The sequence below is a fragment of the Calliopsis andreniformis genome, chromosome 5 (genome assembly GCF_051401765.1).
Source record: "Calliopsis andreniformis isolate RMS-2024a chromosome 5, iyCalAndr_principal, whole genome shotgun sequence".
Taxonomy (NCBI): domain Eukaryota; kingdom Metazoa; phylum Arthropoda; class Insecta; order Hymenoptera; family Andrenidae; genus Calliopsis; species Calliopsis andreniformis.
In genome coordinates this window covers 12956563-12982320 of record NC_135066.1, presented here as the reverse complement: position 1 = coordinate 12982320, position 25758 = coordinate 12956563, and the positions used below count along the sequence as shown (strand labels likewise).

Sequence of the window (25758 nt, the reverse complement as noted above, 5' to 3'; positions counted from 1 at the left end):
TTTATTATAAGTGCAAAGTATGTGCAGCACGGTCGTGAATTCAACTTTTGACTCTTTTTCGTTTAAGTATAATGCAAGTTTTAGGGCTTCCCAGAATAAATGAAGAATAGAATATGATTAATTATGACCTCGCTATATTGTGGTCTGTGCAATACAAAGTACTAAACTGTTATTCAGTAAAAAAATGGTTCTTTAAATACCAATCACACAAAACTAAGAAATTTGGAGTTGAGTCACTGTTCTGGTAAATGAGTGACATTCAGAAAAAAAGGAAAAATGTGCAATTACAGTGAATTGTTCTTGTATTGTGACAAATCAAAAACGAAGTTAAAATTAATTAAAAAACAATCATTATAACAAGATTCGCAGAATATTGCAGATCAAGTGTCTCAAGTAGTTTATTCGAGGGTCGTACCGCCTTGCAACATTTTTTATTCTCGAATTCATTGTCTCGATATATTTATTCTTTGTTCGATAATACATTCAATACACATTCTTGGAACTACTTCACTTTACCGAGTCCCCGTCTTTGATAAAGCCAATTTAAGTGATTACTGCATGAATTGATCTTAGAATTTCACTTATGTCTTATAAATGCCTAACTGATTCCAACTCGTGAGTTTATAGCGAGACGAATATCTCTTGGGTACTCGGGTAAGATCAACAGCTCTAATCTCTCCCCTTTGTGTCTTTTAGATCATTTAGGACTTAGGATAATTAACCCTAGATTCCATGCAGTATCATGAAGATTAATTATTTCACAAAAACTATATCGACCCTAATGTCGTCCTAATTATCCCATTAAATTCCTACTCTTTGAATCATTTCTACAGTCAAGAAAATTAATTTTAACAATGGTTTATTAGCGATAATTAGTAATAATATATTTCGCTTCTGTTTCTTTGTCATGATAGAGTAAGTGGTTGATTGTCCTTTATATCCACCTTGATTTTATTTTTACAAATAATTTTAAATTATGAGTTTCGTAACAAAAACGACCCTTGTCAATATTTTTTCCAAGAAAATAAAAAATGCACCATTTTCAATCTTTGTTCCATAGATTAATATGTGGATCTCGTTTTTGATTATTAGAACAGTTTTAAATTCTATAGAAAAGATATTGTAAAATTGAACAAAGGGCGTTTTTATCAGTTCTTCAATTTTAGTCTTTGCGTATGGTTTCTTATCGCCAAATGCCATAATAAATATGAGTTTAAAATTGAAGTAAACTTCTTGAACCTAACATATTCTGTTGCGACAGACAAAATTTAACGTGATATTTATTCTTTAGTATCAATAGTATTTTCACGTTTCAATATTACTCCATATGATATATTTCATTCAACTGCTCATTTATTAGATTGCAACATATAGTGTAATTGAAATCTACCTGTAATGTAATCATTGATCAAGATGGCACCTGCATCGTGTCTCATCTCTCGCAAACTTGTAGAAAATCGTTACTGGCTCTGGAAGATACTCACAGAGCAGTAAAGATTTTAACGTCAAATCAAATTATATATAATAAATGTGAAGTGAATGAGCAGAAAATAAGGATTAATGTATGGAATCATTACATATTATACTGGATGCTGAAGAATCGAACAAAATATCCCTAGATTGAAAAGTTTTGATACTTTTTATCCTTCCATCTTGATTATTAGACACAATGTGTGTAAGGAAGAATGAACTTGTGTAACAGCTAAAGATGTTTCAAAATTGAGTGATTCATGAACGTGATATTGTGACAGGTGCAAATAATTATGAATGAATCTGTGGATGTCTGTGAAAATTTTTGTACTAAATAATGATGTATATACAATGAAGGGAGAAATAAAGAATTTAATATTATTGAAAAAGAAAACTCGAAATTTTCCTGTTTAAACAAATTATTTCTTTTTCGATTAAGATAAATGTAATTTAGAATTTAAGAACGAAAAATAAATATTTCAGGGCTTGCCTACTATATTACAGAGTCTCTACATATTATCTTACTATTTTCTAAATTTTTGTTAATTATTTTTACGATGAATAAGCATATTTCAATTTTTTTAATCTCTAATTTTAATTCCTGCCACTTGTAGCGCTATAATCTCATTTCTAGACTGAGTCGGTAATATTGATTACGATAGAAAAATACATTTTATGATAGATCTATACTATACTTTATTAATGGTAATACACAGATAAATAAATATAATTTGAATAATAGCAACAAAATAGTTTAATATCTTCATAACACTTTTATGACAGAAGATTGTCGCGATGTTGTTGATTCACAATGTTAATTACGTAACTTGTAATATCCAACAATAAAAAGTATTGTTTTATGCAAAACAAAGGCCAAAGTGTACATAGTGTTCCTGTTGTCAAATAGTTTTTCATCATTTGTAATAAACATTTGCAAACATGAGTAACATTTACATACAGGAGCCACCCACTACGGGTAAAGTGAGTATCCTTGCATCTCAATATATTTTTATTTTCTTTTTCAACGACTCATGATAAAAATATAACCTATATTACACAATTTTTTAAATTCTAACTTACTAGAGATATGTAAAACTAAGTTTACTTTCTTTAACTTTCTTTTAGTAGCACATAATTTTATTTGCAAGTACTACAAATCAATTTTCAAAATATTTTTCCTTCTTATAATCTGTCGTCTTACTGAAAAATTTTTTGTTCTAAAACTTTTACAGTTTTTCAGTATATAATATTTTTAATTGTACATTTATTTTACAAATATTATAAAACTTAATTTATTTACTTTAAATAGGTAATGATGAAAACAACTGTTGGTGATATTGATTTGGAATTATGGACAAGGGAAGCTCCTAAAGCTTGTAGAAATTTCATACAGTTATGTATGGAAGGTTATTACGATAATACTATATTTCATAGAATTATAAAAGGATTTATAGCGCAAGGTGGAGATCCAACAGGTACTGGCGAAGGTGGTGAAAGTATTTATGATCAACCATTTAAAGTGCGTCATAAATTTAAAATTATAGTTCTTGTATCATTGTTAGATGACAATTAACAAATCTATCTGTATTAGGATGAATTTCACACTAGATTACGTTTTTGTCGGCGTGGTTTGCTTGCTATGGCAAATGCCGACAAAGACGATAATGGATCGCAGTTCTTTTTTACTTTGGGTCCTACACCAGAGTTACAGAATAAACACACAATTTTTGGCAAAGTCACAGGGGAAACTATATTCAATATGCTTAAACTAGAAGAAGCACTTGTAGATGAAGTAAGTTTGTATCTTCAATATAGGAAACTAAAAGTTACTTACAAGACTATGATAAGAAAGTATAGTAATAATTGTATGTTTTTAGAATGATAGACCACTTTACCCTCCAAAGATTTTAAAAACGGAAATATTGAATAATCCTTTCTCTGATATTGTACCTAGAGTAACAGCAAGAAAAGCTGAAGAAGGGAAGGAGAGTACAAAAAGCAAAAAAGCAGGAGTGAAGTAAGATGAATAAATATTTACTGCATCTACTCAGTTATCAATAATATTCTTCATTACGAAATATTTTCTTCCAGAAATTTTAACCTTTTATCGTTTGGAGAAGAGGCAGAAGAAGATGAGGAAGAATCTGTGATTTTAAATAAGCAATTTAGTGGTAAAGGAAAATCGGCGCACGATCATTTGTCTGATCCAAAGTTAAGTGCACAGCCAGCTGTCGAACCAGCTGGTCCTCCAAGTAAGAAGAAGAAGGAAGATCGCAGTAGCGATTGGGAAAGTGACGAAGAAACAAAAACTCCGGAAGAATTGGAAACAATAAAAAAGGAAAAAGAGTAAGTTTATCATATTTAATTTATTTTTAGCCGAAAGAGCATATTTCTAAGTATGATACTATGACTTTAGAGCAATGAAAGAAAGGATTAAGAATAAACTGAAAGATACGAAAAAGGAACCGAAGAAGGGAGAGAATTATAAGGTGGATGATGTTGAAGATGACAAAGATGTAAAAGAAGATGAGTACTACCTTGGAAAGGATAGAGACGATGAGAAGAAAAGGCGAGCGTACGTATTGTTTCTTAATATCTCTCAGGCAATTGTATATAAATATTTATGATTAAACTTATACAGGGAAGAAATTAGGAAAGAAATTCGAGATTTAAAACGTGACGTCAGAAATGAGAAACGAGCAAAGGAGGAGGATAAAAAGATACAACAGGGATTGGAAGAAAAGAAAGAGAAAAAAACAGAGATTATGAAAGAGTACGTTGAAACTCAGGAAAAGTATAAAGAGGCAAAATCAAAACTGCCTAAAAAAGGTAAAAGTCGTGAAGATTTCACGATGGATTTGTTAAATAAATTTAAGTCGAAGCTTCAAAGCGCCAAAGAAACCAAAAAGGAGAGGTCGCCGAGTCCACCAAAAAAAGAAACTAGTAAAGAGGACGATTTCGATCCATCTGATGAATCTTGGATGGTACACGCATTACATTGCGAGGAAAAAGCTCCAGTTCTTGCCAAAGACGCAAGTACAAAGGACGATGACTGGTTCGAGATTTACGATCCTCGAAATCCGCTAAATAAACGACGAAGAGGCGAAAAATCGCAGAAATTAAGGGACGACAAAAGTAGACGAAGTGATTCTCGTCGTAAATAAATTGTATTATATATAATATTACTATTATGTGAAAGAGAGGCATATATATTGCTTATGCACTGTACAGAATCATGTATAGAACGTATATTAGACAAAATATATTTCTTTTTAATAGATGAATACTATTACAGGTTACAACGTTAAATGATTTCTCTCCTAGTAGGTATATAGTCTATTTTAAACGTATACGCACTAAAAAATGACTAATAAGAAACATTGTATTTTAATGCCAACAGCGAAAAAGCGTTTGGATATGTGCCTTCGTGGGCGTATGGTAGCGTTTACCATACCCAACGAGATTACTCAAATATTTTGATGGCAAAGAAGTTTAGCAGTAGCGCCCCGATTTTGTGCAAATAGACGTATAGATCAAAGCTTATCCGAAACACAGTAAAAGTTGATAAGGCGCTGATACAAAGCGTGACATGTACGTTCACTGATTCAGTCGATCTGTCGACGGCGAACGATACGCATCGTGCATTTACGTAACTTCACGATATCAAACAAACGCAGTTGATTGTTATGGTTTTTTAAATACTGTGCAAACACATAATACAAGTTTAAAAATCGTAAAAATTAAAAGACGATATAAAGGACCTCAGTACCTACAAAGATAGAAAAAAATATAACAAATTGGAGTTATATTATAAAAGAAAGTTAAAGTGAAAGATGCGTATTGTAATATTTTCCTGAACAGTACATATTAATATTTCTTTCATAACTTATCACAATTATTCGTGTTTGTGTGCGCTATCTTGTGTTTTAACGTTATCCACGTGGGAAGAAAGTGATTCTGAAAGTGTCTATGCCGCTTTTCTACGAGGAGAATGTCGACAACGCCATTGAAAATAGATATACTCGGTATGCTTTGTTTCGTTAATATGTTTTATCAATTGCTTGGGAAACCTTGCCGCGCAGTGGTGGTTGTTATCTGCGCTGTTAAAAATCCACTTGTTCCACCGCTACAAATGACTAAACTCGAATTTCTATTCAGTATCGAGCATATGTTCGACTGTAATTTTAACGTATCATTGTGAAACTAAGTTATACACTGCAGACGCGTTAACCAGTGTCTCTTAACGCGTATTTCTCTGTCACGCGGTGAAGTCAACTTTGCACGGCGCGCCTGTTGCACACGTACACTACTGCGCATATGCGTTTGAACTTCACAATTTTACATTATAGGAAATTGTATGAAGTACTCTTCAACTAAAAGTCTTTAATATACTTTTACCTACAGACCTTATCTCAGACGACTATCATATAAGGTTTACAAATATTGATCAGAACATCTGATATCAGCTAGCGTAAATAAAAAAGTGTATTTCACGCATTCCCAATCGTGTGAAAGGTTCAACTACTTATGCAGGGTAGTGTGTATAGCGAGCACGTTGCTGAGGTTTAAGGTCCGTTAAAATCATATTAGCATTGATAGCTGAATTACCTAATTATGCAATGACTCTCTATTTACTCAAGCCGCCGTTAAGCAACGAGAAAACGTATCCCCTTTGAGACCGAATAGGGCACATTCACTCTTCAGTCGCATATTCTTCTTTAATGTAGCTCATTTAGTCGTAATAGCAGCTAGCGTATAAATGTCCCTCCACCAGATAGGACAAGTTTTATTTTTAAATCCGTGTATCTATGTAAGGATCGTTTCATATATACAGGGTGACCACGAATTTATTGTGGGAACTTGGCACGCGCCTACGCTCGTCAAAATTAGCAAAAAAAGTGTTGGTAAATAAGCTGTCTAAAAACGAAACGCTTCCGAGTTACAAAATAGAAAAAAACAACGCTGTTTCATACCAAATGCGATATGTCTACAGTTTGGTTGAACAAATAAGCCTGCGTATATTTTGCTCTGATCAAAAAACATCAGTTCTCACTTTCGTTTCTTGACTAGAGCGACAAGGTTAGGTGTAATAAATCACAGTAATAAACAGTACGTAAGAAAAAAATCGTGATTCATTACTAATAATGAATAATGTAATCGACGCACTGTTTGCACAGAATAGGTTTTTCGAGTCAATATTTACGAACAGCTTCTCTGTTTTGTTTTGATGAGTAATGCGTGAAATTGATGACTACCTTGCATGATTGCCTTGGCGAGACAGAAAAAGAAAGACGTCAGAGATATAAAAATTTCACGAATTTTTACATAAGGATATGATAACAGATACGTCGATTCGGTGTTACTAAACAGACTTAGATTAGGGACTTCTCTGGAACGTGTATTTATTTGAATACAAAATGAGCAAGCGTCTTTCGATTATTTGACCGATTATCGAATGAATAATTTTAAATAAGGAGATTAGTAGATTAGATAGATTCTGATAGATTAAGCAGCTAGATATTCGTGCCGCAAATCAGTGATATCTTACCTCTTGTTCTATGCACGTGCCTTTGTTTGCACTAAGAGTATTTGTGCGAGATTCGGTGAAGACAATAGGCTGTGCTGCGACGATCTTGAAGGTTATCGCTTTCATTTGGTACAAAGGTGAACGATGAAGCGATACCCTCTTCGTTTATTCCTCAAATGTGTGCTGCATGAGTTCAATAGCTTGATATGTAATCGAATGATTTGGACCTGATCTGTCGAATCTTATTTGAAAATTATATCTGTGGCATTAAACCAAAATGGTCTACATATATCAGACTTTCAACAAATTCGAGATAAGGCCTTAAGATCTAAAATATTGGATTTATATTTTCAGAAAGAAGAAAGGGTATTAAAACAATTTTTTTATTTAAAAATATGGGTTCAAAAAAGCGGAAATTTATGATTCTTGTTCAAGAACACTAGCATTCGAATCCTTTCTGGTCCTAATCTTTTTTTGTTGATTAGAGTGCCAGATGTACTGAAAAGTCTTTCTGAGATGTTTTTTTGATAATTTCATTCAATTTAGATGCTTTTTTCTGGCCTGGGTTTTGAGAATTTCGAATCACGAAAAAAGTGCAAAATTTCAATTCTCGAAACTCGAAATTTTGTTGGGTTTTCTATTATCTAGATATTCTACTCCATTGTAAGTAGAAAGTTACAACCTTTTTTATTTTAAATACCTATATGCAAGCAGTGGGCGGGTGTTTGATGCATGTCGAATAAAAATTCGCATGATTATTATAGATAAGTATTTCTAGCTGCTAGACAAAAGGCATAAGCCACATTTTCAAAAAAGTTTACAAAATAGAATTTGTATTTTTAGGAAAAGAATGCTTGCGGATATCTATAAAATTTCTTATCTTTAGAAACTCAGTTAAAGAAATGAAATCTTATTAAAGTTTTTCCTTCGAACTATTTATATGTAAAAAAGGGTATTTAACTCAAAAGTTAAAGAACACCAAAGTGTTCTTTACATTTTTGGATACTCTACTCTTTTGCATATGAATATTTACACAACATTGAAAATTTAGGATTTCTTAGACAATTATCAAGATGATTAAAACGATATGTGATCTGATCTCTAAAATCCTCTTAACACAATAATCTTGTGTTTTTATTAATTGATTCTCTATGTTCAAGTAGATCTTCATTTGTCTCGATCTTAAAGCAGACGTATATTTTGTCGTTATTATTAAGCAATTGTTCATTATCCTCAAGATATCGCGATACAAGAACATACAGACTAAATTACGGTAGACAGATATCGATGAGATAACAAAACAGCAAAACATAACCCTTGTTATGTGTAGATGAACATGAAGAGATCTGTCTGTCGAAGAAAATTTGCGGAATTTTCCGTTGCTGTTAGTACTGTACGCAAGAATCTTGTACTGTGTAATCAAAGTAACAAATTAATCTCTTCGAAAGATAACTTACATGATAAAGTACAGTGAACCTAAGTAGTGAATTTTTTTCGAAAGAAACTACTAATGTTCGAGATTTTTACTGTCATAAAATGACGCATTTTCATAAATTACAGCAAGATTCTTTCGATCGTGCTCGTAGAATGACCAGAATATTTAAAGCCTTACTGATAATGAATAAACATTGAATGTTAATGCATTTGGTCACAGCGTGATTGAAATGGTATACAAACATAAGCGATGTTGGAGCGATCACGTTTGCTGTACCTTTTTGTATGAAATAAATTACATTGATGTAACGACAGCACACGTTTGTAATGTAATAAATAAATAAATCAGTGGAAATTGATTTATATCAATCGTTTATTAACCTTTAGATAATCATTAAGTAATGAAGATTGTGTCAAAGATATTTCCCAGATAATTTAATTTTTTTTAAATGTGATGGATGGATTATTAAGTAATTAAGAAAGACTTTACTTTAGTCTAGCACAAAGTGAATGATATTTACATTTTCTTTTTTTTTTTTTTTTTTTTTTTTTTTAGTTTTTAATCAATATGCAAGTTTTTTCATAACATTATTATTAACAATTAAAAGCATTTAATTTCCATTTCCAAGTGTTTTTGTTGTATTATAATTGACTCGATTTCATGAGGCAGGTACTCTAAAAAGGGCGGTATAAATACTATGTGAGTAATATGCACCCTCAACAGTGATGAAGAAGGTTCTCGTGCCACATATTATGTAATCGAGACTTTTAGCGATTAAAATTAACCTCTATTTAAATATATACTTGAGAGATACTTTTGAACGAAGAATTCTTATAAAGACTTTACAATTCGTAGAAGATGGTTCTCGTCCAAGAGATTGGCAGCCTCGTAGATCTCAGTACAAGGTGCCGCTGAAGCTATTGCGATTATGCTTGCTTGGAATATTTCTTCCCGCCGTATTGGTCGCGGGGCCGATGTACTTGCGATACCGCGTTTATTCCGAGCAATTGTACCCTTTAACCGTCTCCGATCAGAGGCTTATCGATGCAAAAGTGTCGACAACTTGGTGCCAGGTAGGTGTTTCCTCATCTCTTTGCTAATCGTTGTTACACGTACAGGATATTCGGCTATAGGTGGGGAAAAATTGATGGCATGATTCTAGACGTTCAAACTAAGGGTAGAAAATCGAGAATAAGGGTACGTGTCCATTTGACAATAAACTTTCATTAAACTTGACCGAAAACTTTCAATTTACGCGTATCAATTTCTAATTTTAGCACTCTTAAGGGTGTATTCTAGTTTAGAATACAATTTTTTTATCTTTTTTAAGATTCTTTTTTCAAAGAAGTTTTAAGACCTTTTCCTGGGCTTTTTAATTAAATTTAAATTATCTTCTTTTATTAATCTGTTCATCCATGTCTATATAATTGTCTTTCTTCCTGTTTAAAAAGATAGAAATTATAAAGGGTTGTTTCTGTTATGAATGCTTCAATTGCGTTCCTGTAGTCGAACATTCCGGATAGAAATGTATATACACCTCAAAATATCCTTAAATAGTTCAGTGAACCTTGAAAAATAAAATGCAACTTAAAATTAACTGTTCGTAGAGCCAAGTGATAAAAGTCAATACGACTTTTAACGCTTATCTGATGAGCGACGAACCAACAGTAAAAAATGAAGCCGTGCCAGTTACTATGACCAGACAACTAATTCTGGAGGACGACATGAAGGAATATTGGGGATTCTATCTTCTTCGAGGTAGCAGCGTTACTGTTTCCACTTGCGTGAGGTAAGAGACGCGATTAACACTTTGAGTGGCATGTTAAATTTAGGAAAAATGTTCCTAATTTTTAAAGAATGTGAATTTTATGGTAGATGGCCTGGCGCTTCGTTGACAATAATTCGTGGTCATAAACACCTGCACGAGTGCGCCTTCATTGGGGATAATAGCAGCGAAGAGATGGAGGAACTCCTCGAGGTTGCTAAAGAGACTGGGTTTCTTACGACCAATGGATCAGCGGTTGAGGTACTATATAATTTTATATTGGGTAATAATAGTATTAGTAACATCGTTCTTATTGCATAGAACAATATAAGATAACATAAAAAATAAGATAAGGTAAACGTTATATAATATAATTTATTAAATATAACTTAAATTAAAATAAGATACAAAAAATAATGAAATACAGATATGGAAAACGAAATGTGGTGTGTAAATTTTAACCCTACCTATTTAATAATCTACTGGATGTAATAGATGGATCACAGAAACGGTTACAAGTTATTTTATAGAATTAGAAAAGTTAAAAGTCAAGATAAATTTCTTTTTTAATTCAAAATATAAAATGAGTGCCTTAAATAAGCATTATTTATTTCCAAAAAGTTATGCCACTCCATAAGAAAAAATGGAGTACCTTCTTCTACCACATTCCTGGAGAAAACTACTCAATCTTAAAGCGTTCAAAAAAATTTTTCTTCAGCTCTAACAGTTCTCAAGGAAATAACTTGTAGCGACTGAGCCATTCCACTTTGCATATCTAGTAGATATTAATGAAAAACTTCGCCAATACAATTGGTACCAATTAATTAAAAAGATGGGTCACTCAGAACCATTAATAGCATTCGATACCTCACACGTCAGTCTTCAGAGCGATTCTTCAACTCAAAAATGCTTCACTGTACTTCCTTTTATTTCTAATACCATTGCTAAACAATGATCGATCTTATGTCTCATTTTGCGCAGAACGAGAGTCCGAGCAACGAGCCTGAGAAAATGAAAAGGGTTGACCAAGGGATACAATTCCTCCACAAAGATCACACCCACCTTCTGAACAGTACCAAACACGCAGCGAATCCCATGTCTTATCACTACAGCAGCCACGAGTTGGACGCCAAGACCATGAGGGCCATTCTCACTGAGCTCTTCGTCAAGACCTTCGACACGAAGAAGAAACAGAAGGAGAATCCTCATCATCATTACGAGGGCACCTTTCGCGAGACTGCAAACATTGACAAACCGCCCACTCAATATTCTTCAGACATCAAAGAAGAAACAAAAAACGTACACAATGATAATAATAAACCAGAGAAGATCGAAAAGCCACATGATATAGAAATTAAGAAACAAGAGCAACAAAATGGTGGAAGCATTCAGTTGCAAGAGAAACAGGAGGGCAAGGAGCCTACGTCAGCAGAGGTGATGCAGGATGTTTTAGGAAAAATTAATTCTTTGGGTTATCGTGGCAAGAAGATTCTTAGGAGACTTATGGACGAAATCGAGAAGAAGGGACCTGAAGCAGGATCGTTGCGACGAGTGGTGAATGAAACGATGAACGATGAAAACTTGTCGGCTAGTGAGAAAAAAAGAAGACGAAGAGACTTGATCTTGTCCTCTCCTCTTCATAAAGAGCTGACGGAGGAAGATGAAGAGAGGGATGTTGGTGTTGAAGAGGTAATAGATACCTATTTTACTTTTCTGTGCGATTAATTAGGATTACGTATAACTTAACAATTAACATAGTAAAATAAGGCTTATTATAGTAAAGTCAGAGTTCAAATACAGATTTTCAAGGATTGAAATTCAGATGATTGAGACGAATACGTAATAAGTCATTGAAAATTTGTGAATTAACAGGTTTCACGATATCTTCGTTAATTGCTCAGTTGCGAAAGCTAAGAATGGCGGGTGCCAAAGGAATTCAAAATTAAGCCACAGAGAATCGTGGAAAATTTTCTTCGTCGAATTTCCTTCGAAAGTCTCCCCAATAATAATCAGCTGATACACGATATTGTAAAACGGCTGATAAGACGTGGGATCGACGTCGAAAAAAGCGATTGTTGATTTGATCCTGAAATTTTGTTTTCTCAGGCGATTGTCGAAGGAATGTGGAACCATCTCAATTCCGTCGATTTGACGTCAGCCATGTAGTTGATAAGAGTCCATTTAGTAGATCGTAATCTATCTTTTATCGGCCAGATAGATATATCGGATTACTTATATTGTCCCCATTAAAGATTACTAAATCTCATAATTGTACCTCGCGTATTATCTGATATTTTGCTCGCGTGTATTTCCATCGAAAACGTATGAGAGTTTTCTTATCAAGATATTATTGAGACAATGTTAATATTTGCCTGAAACGCTTTCCCCCCGAGCAATAAGGAAGACGATCGCGAATTTGGTTGACTTTCTTTGACATCCTATTATGCATTTGCGTAGCATTGATTCATCTTTTTGAGGCAGATTAAGAAAGAAATATTTATTCGAGAACAAGGGATGCCTTTGGAAAGATGCCTTAACGATTTGATTAAGGAATGGTTATAATTTAACAGATTGAGTAACAGATTCGTTTGCCTTTTCTGTTTTTAAATTCGAAGTATATCTTATATCGTAGTATTACTATTATTAATAACAGATTTCTGATTCATATGTAAATTCATATTTCTGTAAGTGCAGCTGAGGCGTTTACAGGCCAAAGTATTTAAATCTACTTTTAGAATTTTTAAGAATTTTGATCTTTAAAATTGTATGACGCTTGACTTTCTATATTTAAAATAACTATAAATATTTTTGTGGAATTAATCGATTTGGCAAATAAGCAGCTCAATTAGACAAATTGACTTTAAATAGAGATTTGTTTTATCTTACAAATATAACATGTACTCTGGACATTTTTTATATGTACATGGTCTGTATTTAAAAAATTCAAACTTTACTTCAGTTATTAATAACAAAATAATGATTTATCCTTATTTATTATCGTCTCTGCTTGGTCGAAGTATAAATAATATTTCTCCCACACTGATCATCTAATTTTCAATCAAAACTTCGTGATAACGTCACTATTTTCTTCGAGCCTTATCAAAAACAATCATTCCATGAACTGGTATTACATTCATACATTTTTAAAAGAACTTATCTCTAATAAAATTCAATACGCTATCTACTGTATACTAAACAGTCTCAACCACTGCATGACTTAACACATTTAGAAATCGCAGCTTACATGACATAATAAAATAACAAGATAATACTTCTTCAAATATTATGCCATGAAGGGGTGAACGACCTCGACATTCTACTAAAATATTTTGCACATAGATAATAAGGTATTTAACACGTTAGTAACTTTTCTCGTACATCAGGGCATAATGCACCCAGATGGCATCGCCGAGGACAGAGGAACAGTGAACGAGACAACGCTGAACGACAGAAGCAACTCCGAGTTTTGGAGCTCCTTCAGCAGCTCAGAGGAACAGCTTCTCAATTGTCAGGGGTTGATTCTGAATCTACCCCTAACACCGCATCGACAGTGCACACCGAAGCACGAGAACGAACATTCCACTGCGTCGTTCGCTAATACTGTCACATACAGGTACCCAAGAATTTCCAGACATATGTGAATTTTTTCCTAAGAGGAGATATGAGATTTAGTCTTTAATTCTTGGAAGTAAATACAATCATAAACTGAAGGAGATACGAACTTTGATGGTGTCTCACAAGCGAAGTAGCCATGACAAGTTTATATGTACTACATCAAAAACTGCTACCACTTGTTTCTTATCTTTTCTATGAGAACTTTGATTATTTACAGTAATGTTGTTAAAATAGGTTCATAAACTGAAGCTTTACATATTAACATAAAACTGCAGATTTTTAGTCGAAATCAAACTTTTATAGATACATTTTAAAAATAGAATCTGAGTAAAAATCATGTAGCATGTATTTTGTATCTACTTTTTTAGACATTTAAATTTACTGTAAATGCATAAAAATCCGCAGTTATCTGCATTTTTAGTTGCTGATTTCTGTGACATTATTTCATGGAGTTCCTGTTAATGGATATTATTTCTTCGGAAACTGCTACGTCTCGTGTCTTATCTCTTCTATGAAAACTTTGATTATCTGCAGTACTATTGTTAAAATAGTTTCGAAGACTGGAGCTTTACATATAACTGATCTGAATCTTTAATTGTTGATTTCTGCGATATTATTTTATAGAGTCCCAGTCAATGGATATTATTTTTTCGTCTTTAACTCCGAGAACGAGATCCAGCCAAATTACCTTCGAGTGCGTTTCGACCTCCTGAAAACCGTCTACAATCTCTCCAATTCAGTGTACTCCTGCGAAAACAGTACAACAGAGTGCTCGTTACCATTAAAGCTCTTCAGCAACGAGAAAACCGTCCTTGAGTTACCATTAAGTGGCAACGACTCGCAATGGAACGAGGAGCATGTGGTGGTCTCAATGTGTGAACCTAGGACGTCGATATACTTGCTATGCATCCTGTTGGTTCCTTTGCTCATCCTTATCTTCGCCTTTCACTGACGTCAACAAGACGAGAGGACAATACAATTCTGATCTAGCAACGAGAACCGATAATGCTCACTTTGTAGATATTAGGATTAAGTAGATGAAAGAGTCGGGACGAACCATGATGGTACAACAGTATTTTTATCGTTTTTCATTGATTAACTGGCAGCTGCGATAAGGTAGCGAGTTTGTGATAAGAGGAGTCGAATATAGACTGTCTGAGATTGTGGTGAACGAACAAATTTGAGGGACAGTTGAAAAGTAACGAAGGGGGAAATTTGGAATGTTGTTGATTAGGAAGTTTTGCAGCGATTCTGAGAATATTACTAATATTAGTATAGCTGTAAGATAGCGATATTGTACATAATGTAAATTGAAATTAATCGATTGGATGCTTTAGGCATGTGCTCGAGACTTTATGAGGGAGTAAGTAATATATGCAACTAGGGAAAGGATTGGATCTTTTGTCATACAACATTTTATGTTTCATTTGGGTTCCCCTACCATCTCTTAAATTATTGAAAAGTATATCGTTTATGCCTTTGTATATACAAAGTGTTCGATAATAGATGGGAGAAAATTTTAACGCTTTTTAGAGACAGAAAATAAGAATAAATTGAAGAGTAACGAGATTGTGTGTGAGGATACTTTTGTTAATTATTAATATTTAAAAAAATGTTGTGCTTGTAATGACTACTAATGTAATGACTTTACCATATTTTTCCAATCTGGAATTTCTAGAATCATCCCTTAAATTTTCTCCCACCTGACGAACATCCTATTTACATGTTACTATATTTATGTAGTATAGTAGTACCTGGTTATAGTTAGGATATTTATTTACAAATATTTAAGAATTCACACATATAAATATTCAAATATTCTGATAATTAAAAATTAAATATTTAAATATTCAAGTAAGTATTCAAATATTTAAATATTGAGATATCAAAATATTGATATATTCAAATATTTAGACATTCAAATTCAAACATTAAGTATTATTATCTTAAAATTGAAATTATTCCAGTATTCTATTCTTCAAACATTTCAATATTAAGTAAGTTAAATATTCCAATATTTAAAAATTCAAATGTAAACAATTTTTGAAGTGTCTTTTTTTGTATCAATTTTCAAATACCAATTTCTCCAAATTTTTCACCAATTTACCTTTTATAATAAGGAGATAATTTCGCATGTTATCTCGAACATCCTAACTATAACCAAGTAATCTTACAACACTCTTTATAAGTTATACTTGCGAAACACGAACAGACTAAACTACCAGACTTATTTGAGACTTATTTGTATATATTAAAGAATAGCGAAATATTTTTATTTTCTTATCCGAGGATAAGTTTTTAGCCAATTTCTATCATAGAAACATCAAAAGCCAAAGTACATACCTAAGTCAATTACTCTTCAATATGGAAAACACAAATTTTTCAACAGTTCCATTATTGTATATTACAAGAATTATTTCCAATTCTTATTTACTCGACAGAACTGCGTCTATTACTCTATTTATTACAGCATTCAATTACTCCTATGAATCAATTACTGTGTATAGAGTTATACATACAATTGTGCAAGCCAGAGACTGTAGAAAGTATTTATATTTTTAATATAAAAATTCGAGTAACCCTCAATTACTATATTTTTATTTTAAACCTGTAAATGCAGCAAAGAGGAGAAGAAAATTTGCACAGTTCTCACTGTTGAAGCTTTCAGTAAGTCGTATCCTTTTGAAAGAAATTTCCTATCGTTTCACAAATATTTTAACTACCCTCATCAGTAGGGGGATAAAAAATGACTAATTTCTTAATTTGTAATTAAATGGAATAGTTTGTTATTTCTAGACAATGATCTAAATCATGAATAGACCTAGTGAGAATTGTATAAATAGGGGCCGTATAATCCTCAAACCTTTGATTAATAAGAAAAATTGTACAGTGATAGCTGCCGACGAAAAAGTGGCGTGACCAAGGCAAGACTAATTAAGCATCCAAGGGGGTTAATCCTTTACTTCTCTCAACATCTTAAGAATTAATCTCCATCCTATCTGTTCCTTTAATCCGTCAGATTAATACTTTATGTCGGTGCAAGAGACTCCCGACAACTTGACCCTGCGATTCCATGGCCGTGGGGGTGCGGAGGACTGCGTCGGGGGTTTCGAAGGCGGAGCATCCCTTATCAGCGGCGAACACTCGCGGCTCGCGCAGCCTCCGTGGCGCCAATGACTTTTTGGGGTGAATTCACTGCTACTACTCAGTTGTTCTTGTACGTGAATGTCCTTGCACGATACTCATCTAGGAATATTACCAAAGGACGTTTTATCTGTCCCCTTAGTTAGGTGACAGCAGAAATTCTATTTAAACTGGAGACACAATTGTCTCCTAGTCTTTGCCGTTTTGTTATGTTGTTCTTGGAACCACGGGGAGGAGAAATGTATTGCATTGGTTTGGAGAGATTTTGATTGAGATAATGTTGTTCCTTTTAAGTTCGATATTGTTAATTTATTTATGTATGAAGTCTGTATTAAATAGATTTTTTTTATATTGATGAGTTTTTGGTTTAATTTTACAGCCACGTTTGTTTGCTATTTACAACCGAAGGTGAAGTATCTTAATAGATACCTGGTAACTGTTATGAATATTCAAATATTTCAATACTTTAATAAAAATGTTTTTAAATATTCAAGTGTTTAAATTTTCAGTAATCTTAATATTTAACTTTGGAAATACTCCAATTTTCAAATTTCGTAATATTCAAGTGAAACAAATTTTTAAATCTTTGCGTTTTCTAATTTGAAAATTTTCAAATATTCAAACTTCTTAATTTTTTAAATTCCTCAGAATCGCTTATTTAAACTACTGTTAACTAAACTATTGTAAGTATAACTAAATTTATCAGAACAACATATTCTGTTTATTTTGAGCGATGAAGACTTTCGTCCTTCTTTTCCCTGCCCTTTAAAATTCAAATGTAAAACTACTCAATCAATATCACCTATACAGGGTGATACACTTAAATAAAGTCACCTACATATCTGTTTCAAATGTGTTAATATACAAAATATTTTACTTGAGATTTGGAAAAGGAACATTCTCTGCAGTATACTGGTCCCTGGTAGAATATCTTTTGTGAGATCATAATTAGAAGAGATATTTAAATGGCTTTACTTACGTCAACTATCCTGTATATCATCAATAGAAGATATCTTCAACATCCTAATACCTTGTGTCCGCCAATAAACCCTGTATCCTTCACGAAAAACTTAAAAAAGCTTCCCTTGCGACATCCAGCAAGTCCAATTTCTTCTTGTTCTTCCGATGTACCGGAACTCCGACAATTGGAGGATTTCCTGCAAAAGTTGGAAAACAAACACTAATAATGGGATTAATATGAGGCGGCTGGTTGACAGCGATAACGAAAATTGATTTCACCCTTGTGCCCTCCCCCATTCGTATCGCTGTACTCCTCGACGCTCACCCCCAGCCATGGGGATTCTATTCGAACGCGTTGACGTTTCATGGGACACTGCGCAAAACCGTCGACACGCCTCTTTTCTATTGGCACGGCCTGCCAACGATATTTCTTCTGCCTCCTCGACCATATTCCATTCCCGTTAGGTTTACAGATAACAGTCTCCCATACTAGCACCATGCCTGTGAACAACACCCTTATGGTATTCGCAAATTTTTCAATTTTATATACAGAAAAATACTGATATATCGCCAACCTCTGAAAGAAATTATTACAAGTTGTCAACCTCCTCTTGACTATATTTTATAATGACATAATTTTATAAGTAACTATATAAATAGAAATTTTCTTTTTGCTTTTCTTGAAAACTTTGTTTTACCATCTTTGGCAATTTTACTTTATTTTAAGGAAAACAGGTTACTTCGTTAAGCACACACTTTGTTACTTATTTTGTATTGCATAAATATGGTCTTGTATTGCATACATTTGTATTGCATAACTATGGTCGTTTTGAACACCCAAATTTTGGGGGTGGTTTGTAAGCTACTTTTACTTTATTTAAACGAAGTTTTAATATAAGTGGGAGGAAGATAAGAATCATTATTAATATTCGATGACCACGCGATTATATTTCACAAAGGACGTTAATACCTAATTTGTATTCATTGCCACGCGCAAATTGAGCTATATGTTACTAAACCTGTGGGAAACCGCTACAAAACCCACCCCTCGCGACTTTTTGCTGCGCTCGGAGTCGAAGCGTTTTTGGGGTGTTTTTATCGATACGATGGGAACTCGTCGAGAATTATAATCGATCAAATTCGGAAGGCAAATTTATTACGGAAAAATTGTATGGTTTAAATTCAAATGATTCTTCATTCTTTCTTTTCCAATATATTTATATTTCTCGAAATACTCCATATACAGGGTGTTCTAAAAAAGAAAAAATTTCTCTGCACACCGAAACAGCGTTTACTCATATTTTATCACACTCTACAGAAGTATCACACACCATATGTGGTCGCAATAATGGATTAGCAGAGATCGAAAAAAAGTCACCCTCAGATCGTCTACGAATAAGGCACGCGGCTCCATTGAAGGGTGACGCACGTGTCATTTATACGCCTTTTATCTCCAGATTAAGGTGTCGATAAAGTTAAAAAGTGGGATCCTAATAACGGTATTAAAAAATACATTTAACTGAATTTCCCCCATGGTTTATATTTGTAGACGCCAAAGTCGGTTCGAGCTGACGATTTTCAATGCTATTTGGATTTGGACATTCAGTGAGCAATATGTAAAAATACATTATTATAAAAAATTATCAAGGTACAGAAGGAAGAAAAAATAATAGTTCTTTAATAAGTGGTGGCTCAACTAAGTGCACCTCCAAATTTTAACTCTTTGTTCTTCTGTATCTCTAGGTGTGAGTCTTTTCTTTTCTTTTGAAGTTTTTAACTTCAATACTGCTTTATGCATTGTGTCTTCTCCAACCCTTATTTTTGAGTGAACAAATTTTTTAAATGCCTCTTTCGAAAATATAAATTCTATGTTCTAGATTTCTAATTAAGGCCTCAATTGGAATTTTTGGAAACGTGACTTAGGTCGTTTTCCCATACAGCATATTTTTATGCAAAAAGTTAAACCTGAGTGTTCATAAATTTTCACTCATCAAATCTGGAAAGCCCTTTGTCCCATCTCTCGACTGAGAACGAGCAAGAAAATCGTTCCTTTGTTATCTGCTGGTCATATGCACGGTGACTCGTGACTAAATCTGTCTCCACCTCCTTCCTGTTTCGTCCCATTAACGTCTGCCTCGAAGATGCTTCCTACACAATTGAAGAATAAACAACATCGACTCGTGCCTTATCTAATCACCACCGTTATCAGAAACGATGAACGAACCGTGCTTCATTTTTTCTTTTCGAGCCATTCGCGTCGGTTTAAATGCAATTTACCCTCGTTCTAGTAAATCAAGTTAATGCAGCCTTACTACAAATATTAGTTTTTCGTGACAGTAGATTGGAAAATTATTCTATTTTGCCACTGCCATGACTTGTGCCTCTTAAGCTTCTGGCGTTTCGTTCATATAATGCTTTGCAAGAATTTGATAGCGCAACGAGGTTTGTTGTGTGAGTCATTGCACAATTGTCATAGATTATAGATAACTGTATGCACATGATGATTCCTTTCTTGGAACTGAGAAGTTTGAATTCTGGATGAAATTTTCTTCAAGACACCGCACAGTTTATTTTTAAGCTTAAGTATTGAGATCTAAATAGGTTCCAAAATTTGAGGTGGCAATTTCAACGTTGAGTAAAAAGATTGAATTTTTTTAAGGATCAGGGGTTTTTTTAATAACTTGAAATATTGAATTCAGCTATTTTATTAGAAAAAGTCAGAAAAAAGTGAAAATTTTGAAGGATTAGAATATTTGTATGATAGTTTTTAAATAATTATTTAATATCTAGACAAAATTAGACCAGCTCCCACGCAGATTGACCGGTAATAGCGCTCGAATGAGCACGATCACAGATTTAATCATTTAATCAGGATGGGACGATGACACCCCTACGATTCATCCCTCTGGAAAATCTGCGCCACCCTCAGGAGGTGTCACAATAAAACAGCTCGTGGCTGGTGGCCACTTGACAACGCCTGGGGTTCAGTAAACTTCTCACCCCTAATGTATATTAAACAAGGTTCCCTTTTTTGCTCACCCCCTCCACTAGTCGACTTTTTGGGGTTTGGCTAATAAGAATCTAATTGTTTGAGAATTCTGAGAGCAAAAGTCCCTTCTGAGTCGATCGATTTGCAGTATTTATTTTATTGTTCTATTATCTTTAACACAATACTTAACACTAAACTAAAGCGTCATTATACATGATTCTAGTGGCTCTATTAGTGGCTAATTTTTTAATTCTCTGTCGACTATTATTAAACCAGAAATTGAATTTCGCTCTTCACAGTTCTCTTATCATTACTAGAATGAATAATCTAGAATCTGGATATCAGAGATCATTATACATCTATATAGTCTACATCTACATAGTAGACAGCATATTTTTATGTAATTTCATATTTTCACGAATACAGTTAAAGAACTGGAGCCTAAATAAAAATTTACTTTATTCTTCAATTACTATAATTCGTACTTCATTCTTCATTATGTAACTTTTTGCACGTCTAAAATTTCCTTAAATGTCTAAAAATCTCCAGTCTAATCATTAGTACCTAATTACAACTCGCTCACTCGAGATCTTGTTACATGTCACTATTGCAACAAACGAAAGATTTATTAATTGCGATTGCATTGATTCAGCAATCTGTCAATTAAGATTTCGTCGAAGGTTCAATCTTTCTCTAAGTAAACTCGTCAAGAAAGAAACTACCTACTGAAATTTGTACTCACGTTGCTCCATGATAAATCGATATTTCTTTTCTAATGTGGCATTTCCCCACCATCCAAGGGTCTAACAGCGACCTAAAGGTCCGGAGGGATGCTGGATGTGTACAATATGGGACGGTCCAGAGAGGAGCTCCACCCATGGGGCCTGCGCTCCGCCTTCGCAAAATTCATTTTCCCGGGGGTTGCAGCGCACTTTCTATTAGTCAAATCGACTCCTCTGGGCTCGTCAGTCGGTTCAACGTCAGCTACAATCTTGACGAGAAATGTACTTCCTTAAGTTACCCTAATCAATTCAGTGACAGTTGTAGTTGCTATTATTCGTACCCTAAATTTGCCAAGGTGGTGAAAGTGAACAAAATTCTCCTAATATGGTAAGCTCTGTTAAATTTAAAAAATCAGTGAATAATACAAGTGACTCTGAGTATTTTGCCCATGTGTGAGGATGATCTTCATGAAATCAGTAAGTTGGAGCAGAATATGAGCCACTCAAATGCCAACTCACGAACTCTGTAAAATAAAAAGCAGAGGAAAATGACGATGCTATAAATGATGCATTTTAAAGTTGAACTTGAAGTAAATAAAAGGATGTGATACAGTGGATTATTTAAGAGAGGATCAAATATCGAATTTTTTTACAGAAACTTGAAATTTGTCAGACCAGCTGCGGAAATATGTAAATTAGGTATAAATGTTAATTAGGTAGAAAAAATATGTAATTTAACAGCCATACAGAGTTTTGTTATTTTATGACAGTAGATACAATTACACAAAGTTATTCTCTAAACCAGAGTGTCAGCGATAAAATTAAAAACTTATATTTATGAATAGTATTTTCTACAAACAGTGCACAAATTTTTCAACAATCAAACTTGGCTTTAGTTTCATAATTTTGGGAAATTTATAGCAATAACATATCTAAAATTTGACTAGTAATAGTTTTAGTTTCTTACTAAAGTTACTGAATATTGCCGTGAAATAGTCTGGCACACATACATATCTAATTGTATCTATTGAATGTCAGGGACAATAGCGCATGGAGGGTGCGATAGTAGCATCCTGTTGGCGCTATGTAGGCTAATTTTATTCGCGATAATTTAGCTAGATTTCCCGCATCTTCTGTCATCAACCATTTAATCGTGTGACTTCACTGACAAACGTCGGAAGATTGATTACAATATTAATTAAAATCGAGAGGGGGGAAACGACTGCGCAAAGTAGAAAAGAATGATTCGAGCGGTTTGTCCGCGTGCAGAGAAGTTGAGGCAAACAATTCAAAAATTCCAGTCAATGCTAACGTACAATGGCTGCTCTGGAGTAACGGTGGACACGGAGAACGGTTCTCCAGCAGAGTCCCTTTTGTCTGCCGAAGGAGAACTCGCGGAGGAAGTCGGAGACTCCCCAGGCACCCCCAGGGATACAGAAGAAGAGGCGACTCTTTCGGATGAATTTTATTCTCATGACACGGATGAGGAGGAGGACCAAGGCAAAAAACGAAGAGATCGTATTAATTCCGTGAGTAGAAGTTTGTTAAATAATACCTATAACTGTAACATAAATAACTTAAATAATCATTCTTGTTCAAACTTCAAATAAACAATAATTCAAAGTGATTATAATAATTGTATCGTCTACTGTGCTTCACTAGTAATATAAAGTTATAAGCTGACTGCGGATTTTTATGTAATATCATGTTTTTATTAACACAGTTAAAGAAATGGAACCTAAATAAAAACTTGCTTTATCTGTCAAATAGTATAATTAGTACTTTATTTTTCATTATGTAACTTTTTGCACGTTTAAAATTTTCATAAATGTATGAAAATTTACACTCTAGGTAGTTATAAGTATAAAGAAATGTTCATTGGAATATTAGTTGGTCCTCACAAGAAACTACAGAAAAAGGTTTAAAAACTTTTGCAAAGATATTGGTATCAATTTTATGACCTCATACGAAAGTATGTACATAGCCATTTTTCTTGTGTCTGACTTATTATAGGTTTCAGAGTGCATTGAATTGAGCATATAGGATTCATCCTTGATTAACAATTTCTATAAATATTAACCATGAAAATACATCATTAAAGATGCATTCACATAAAGTCATACCTTTTTGTCTCATTTAGAAAATTGTCAAGCACTTCTGTTCAATCCAGTGTCAATGTCCCAGATGATTCTTAAAACCACTCGCAATAATTTCATAGCTAGACGGTATTTCATCTTCCGGCGGCGGACACATCGGCTCACCCACACCTCGAATCGGAAACCAAGGTGTCCGAAAACTGTTCACGAATAGTCGTGAGCGTTGGAGGCAGCAGAACGTCAGTGGAGCTTTCGCTGAGCTGAGAAAGTTAGTACCCACTCATCCACCAGACAAGAAGCTGTCAAAGAATGAAATTCTGCGACTGGCCATACGGTAATTCTTCTTCTAATATACTATACTACAAACTATTATATAAGATGCTCTTGGATTAAGTAAACAAACTTTAGATATGAGTTTAGGACTGTAAAACAAATGTTTCCTTTGAAAGTATACTCGCCATTGCTTCCTCCAAAAGATATTTAACTCTAAAATTATCGTTCCTATATTCTTATAACTTTAGAAGTAAATGTCTCATATAGGAAGCATTTGCGAGCATACTTTCAGAGGAAAAATTTGTGCCTTTTATGGTCCTAAATTCATATCTAAAGTTCGACCATTTAACTCAGACACACCTTGTACAACAACTCTTTAGACACCAGATTAGAAGCAGTTAACAATCAAACAATCTCCAGGTACATCCGTCTCCTCAGCAACGTCCTAGAATGGCAGAAGGCGCAAGACCGCAATGATAGCAGTCAACACGAGGTGCGAATCAAGTGTGAGAACACTTACAATGCTCAGAATTCGACAGGCTATTCCACGAAGCTACCAGTGACGCTACTGAAACAGGAAAAGCAAATGAACGAGAACCATGGGTACAGAACGACTTTTCCAACACAGAAACAACTGCAACACCCCGTGACCCACGTGGCCAGCGATAAAAATGGAAATAATTTATTGATGATCGCACCAACTGGTCACAATGTGTCAGGTTCAGTTAACAGAAGAAGCTTGACGCCATCTACAGTCGCTCAAAACATTTTCTCGCCTGCTGCTCTGAATAATGGCAGCTTGATACGTCCTTCAGCGGGTCCACGGCCTTCGACCTTCCCGAGGTCGCCACAGGTCAACGTCCAGGCGGTGACCAGTCCTAGCATTCTGACGAATTGCTCCTCCAGCGTACCTTTGACCAACAATGTCTCCGCGGTCAATGGAAGTGCTCCCAATTGTGGTCAGAAGAGGCTGAAGATCGAAAGAGAGGATGAGGAAAGCCAGGGGAAAGATTGCAAAGGGCTGACGCCTGGGCATAGTGTGCCAGTGAGGAAGAGGGTGAAAGTCACGTTTGTTAAAGACTCGAATTCGGGATTTCGTAGTGATATTCGATCGAATGTGGATCGAAAGTAAGGAGAACAGTGTGGTTAAGATTGACTTTAAGTATTCGTTTATGTCGGTCGGTAATTGATCGATTTCTTTGACAAAAATTGGAGCTGGATTTACTCGTTATAGTCTCATGATTCGTTATTGAAGAAAGAAGCTTTTAAAGTGGAAGAGATGTTTTAAGATCAGTTTATGTGTCGAAGATTTGCGTTTGACTTTTTAATGATGATACTGCGAAAAGGGAGAGTAGTTTTGAGGAAAAGTGAGAGTCAAATGTGCTTATAGCGAGTAAATACTGTAAAAGTGATAAAGAGAACTCCATAGTGTGATTCTTAGATTTTAATTTGTTTTTGCTAATTTATAGAACTCAGTCAAGCTGAATATGCCAATTCTCCTTTTGGGGGGAATAATTTACGAGATATTAAGAAGAATGCCACTATAATTAATTCTTAATATGTCATAAACTATTAGCCATATGCTCCTAAAAGAGCATATTGTCGTATTAAACTTAACAAGTTAAACAAATTGTTAGAGACTTATTAAAAAACGTGCGTTACTTCGAGACCTCTTTTTATAGAGGAATCTTACTGCCAAATAGATTTTGTACATAACATATTCAATTAGTTCTGTTCTCTCGTTGAATTTATTTCATTGAGC

General features: G+C 34.1%; 3 protein-coding genes and 1 long non-coding RNA gene across 6 annotated transcripts; 3 read left to right on the top strand and 1 right to left on the bottom strand.

Moving 5' to 3' along the window:
- The first annotated feature begins 2222 nt into the window (after positions 1–2222).
- Positions 2223–8790, top strand: LOC143179488 (spliceosome-associated protein CWC27 homolog). Of its 2 annotated transcripts, XM_076378750.1 has the most exons (7): positions 2223–2451; positions 2780–2989; positions 3062–3262; positions 3348–3487; positions 3562–3816; positions 3887–4045; positions 4112–8790. In XM_076378750.1, the coding sequence occupies exons 1-7, from the start codon at positions 2410–2412 to the stop codon at positions 4632–4634; spliced, it is 1530 nt and encodes a 509-aa protein (XP_076234865.1). In that variant the 5' UTR covers positions 2223–2409; the 3' UTR covers positions 4635–8790. The 2 variants fall into 2 exon arrangements, with proteins under 2 accessions (XP_076234865.1, XP_076234866.1); XM_076378751.1 differs by lacking the exon at positions 2223–2451 and having other exon boundaries at positions 2820–2945.
- LOC143179487 (uncharacterized) lies at positions 5390–15603 on the top strand. Of its 2 annotated transcripts, XM_076378746.1 has the most exons (7): positions 5390–5495; positions 9288–9505; positions 10040–10221; positions 10308–10458; positions 11179–11886; positions 13581–13810; positions 14437–15603. In XM_076378746.1, exons 1-7 carry the CDS (start codon positions 5462–5464, stop codon positions 14762–14764), a joined length of 1851 nt encoding a protein of 616 aa, XP_076234861.1. In that variant the 5' UTR covers positions 5390–5461; the 3' UTR covers positions 14765–15603. The 2 variants fall into 2 exon arrangements, with proteins under 2 accessions (XP_076234861.1, XP_076234864.1); XM_076378749.1 differs by lacking the exon at positions 5390–5495 and having other exon boundaries at positions 9495–9629.
- A 2245-nt stretch (positions 15604–17848) lies between these two features.
- On the bottom strand, positions 17849–18306 carry LOC143179867 (uncharacterized). The gene is made up of 3 exons (XR_013002033.1): positions 18196–18306; positions 17936–18113; positions 17849–17875 (listed from the first exon to the last, which is right to left on the bottom strand). It is a non-coding gene; the product is annotated as an uncharacterized LOC143179867 (long non-coding RNA).
- A 4562-nt stretch (positions 18307–22868) lies between these two features.
- On the top strand, positions 22869–25728 carry Hlh3b (Helix loop helix protein 3B). The gene is made up of 3 exons (XM_076378939.1): positions 22869–23156; positions 23846–24057; positions 24417–25728. Exons 1-3 carry the CDS (start codon positions 22869–22871, stop codon positions 25126–25128), a joined length of 1212 nt encoding a protein of 403 aa, XP_076235054.1. The 3' UTR covers positions 25129–25728.
- Positions 25729–25758: the final 30 nt, after the last annotated feature.

Coding starts and splice junctions, on each gene's coding strand:
- LOC143179488 (XM_076378750.1), top strand. CDS start 2,410: ATGAGTAACATTTACATACAGGAGCCACCCACTACGGGTAAA. Junction 2,452..2,779: donor AGCCACCCACTACGGGTAAA/GTGAGTATCCTT, acceptor TACTTTAAATAG/GTAATGATGAAAACAACTGT. Junction 3,488..3,561: donor AGCAAAAAAGCAGGAGTGAA/GTAAGATGAATA, acceptor ATTTTCTTCCAG/AAATTTTAACCTTTTATCGT.
- LOC143179487 (XM_076378746.1), top strand. CDS start 5,462: ATGTCGACAACGCCATTGAAAATAGATATACTCG. Junction 9,506..10,039: donor TGTCGACAACTTGGTGCCAG/GTAGGTGTTTCC, acceptor AACTGTTCGTAG/AGCCAAGTGATAAAAGTCAA. Junction 10,222..10,307: donor ACTGTTTCCACTTGCGTGAG/GTAAGAGACGCG, acceptor ATTTTATGGTAG/ATGGCCTGGCGCTTCGTTGA.
- Hlh3b (XM_076378939.1), top strand. CDS start 22,869: ATGATTCGAGCGGTTTGTCCGCGTGCAGAGAAGTTGAGGCAAACAATT. Junction 23,157..23,845: donor GAAGAGATCGTATTAATTCC/GTGAGTAGAAGT, acceptor ATAATTTCATAG/CTAGACGGTATTTCATCTTC. Junction 24,058..24,416: donor ATTCTGCGACTGGCCATACG/GTAATTCTTCTT, acceptor AACAATCTCCAG/GTACATCCGTCTCCTCAGCA.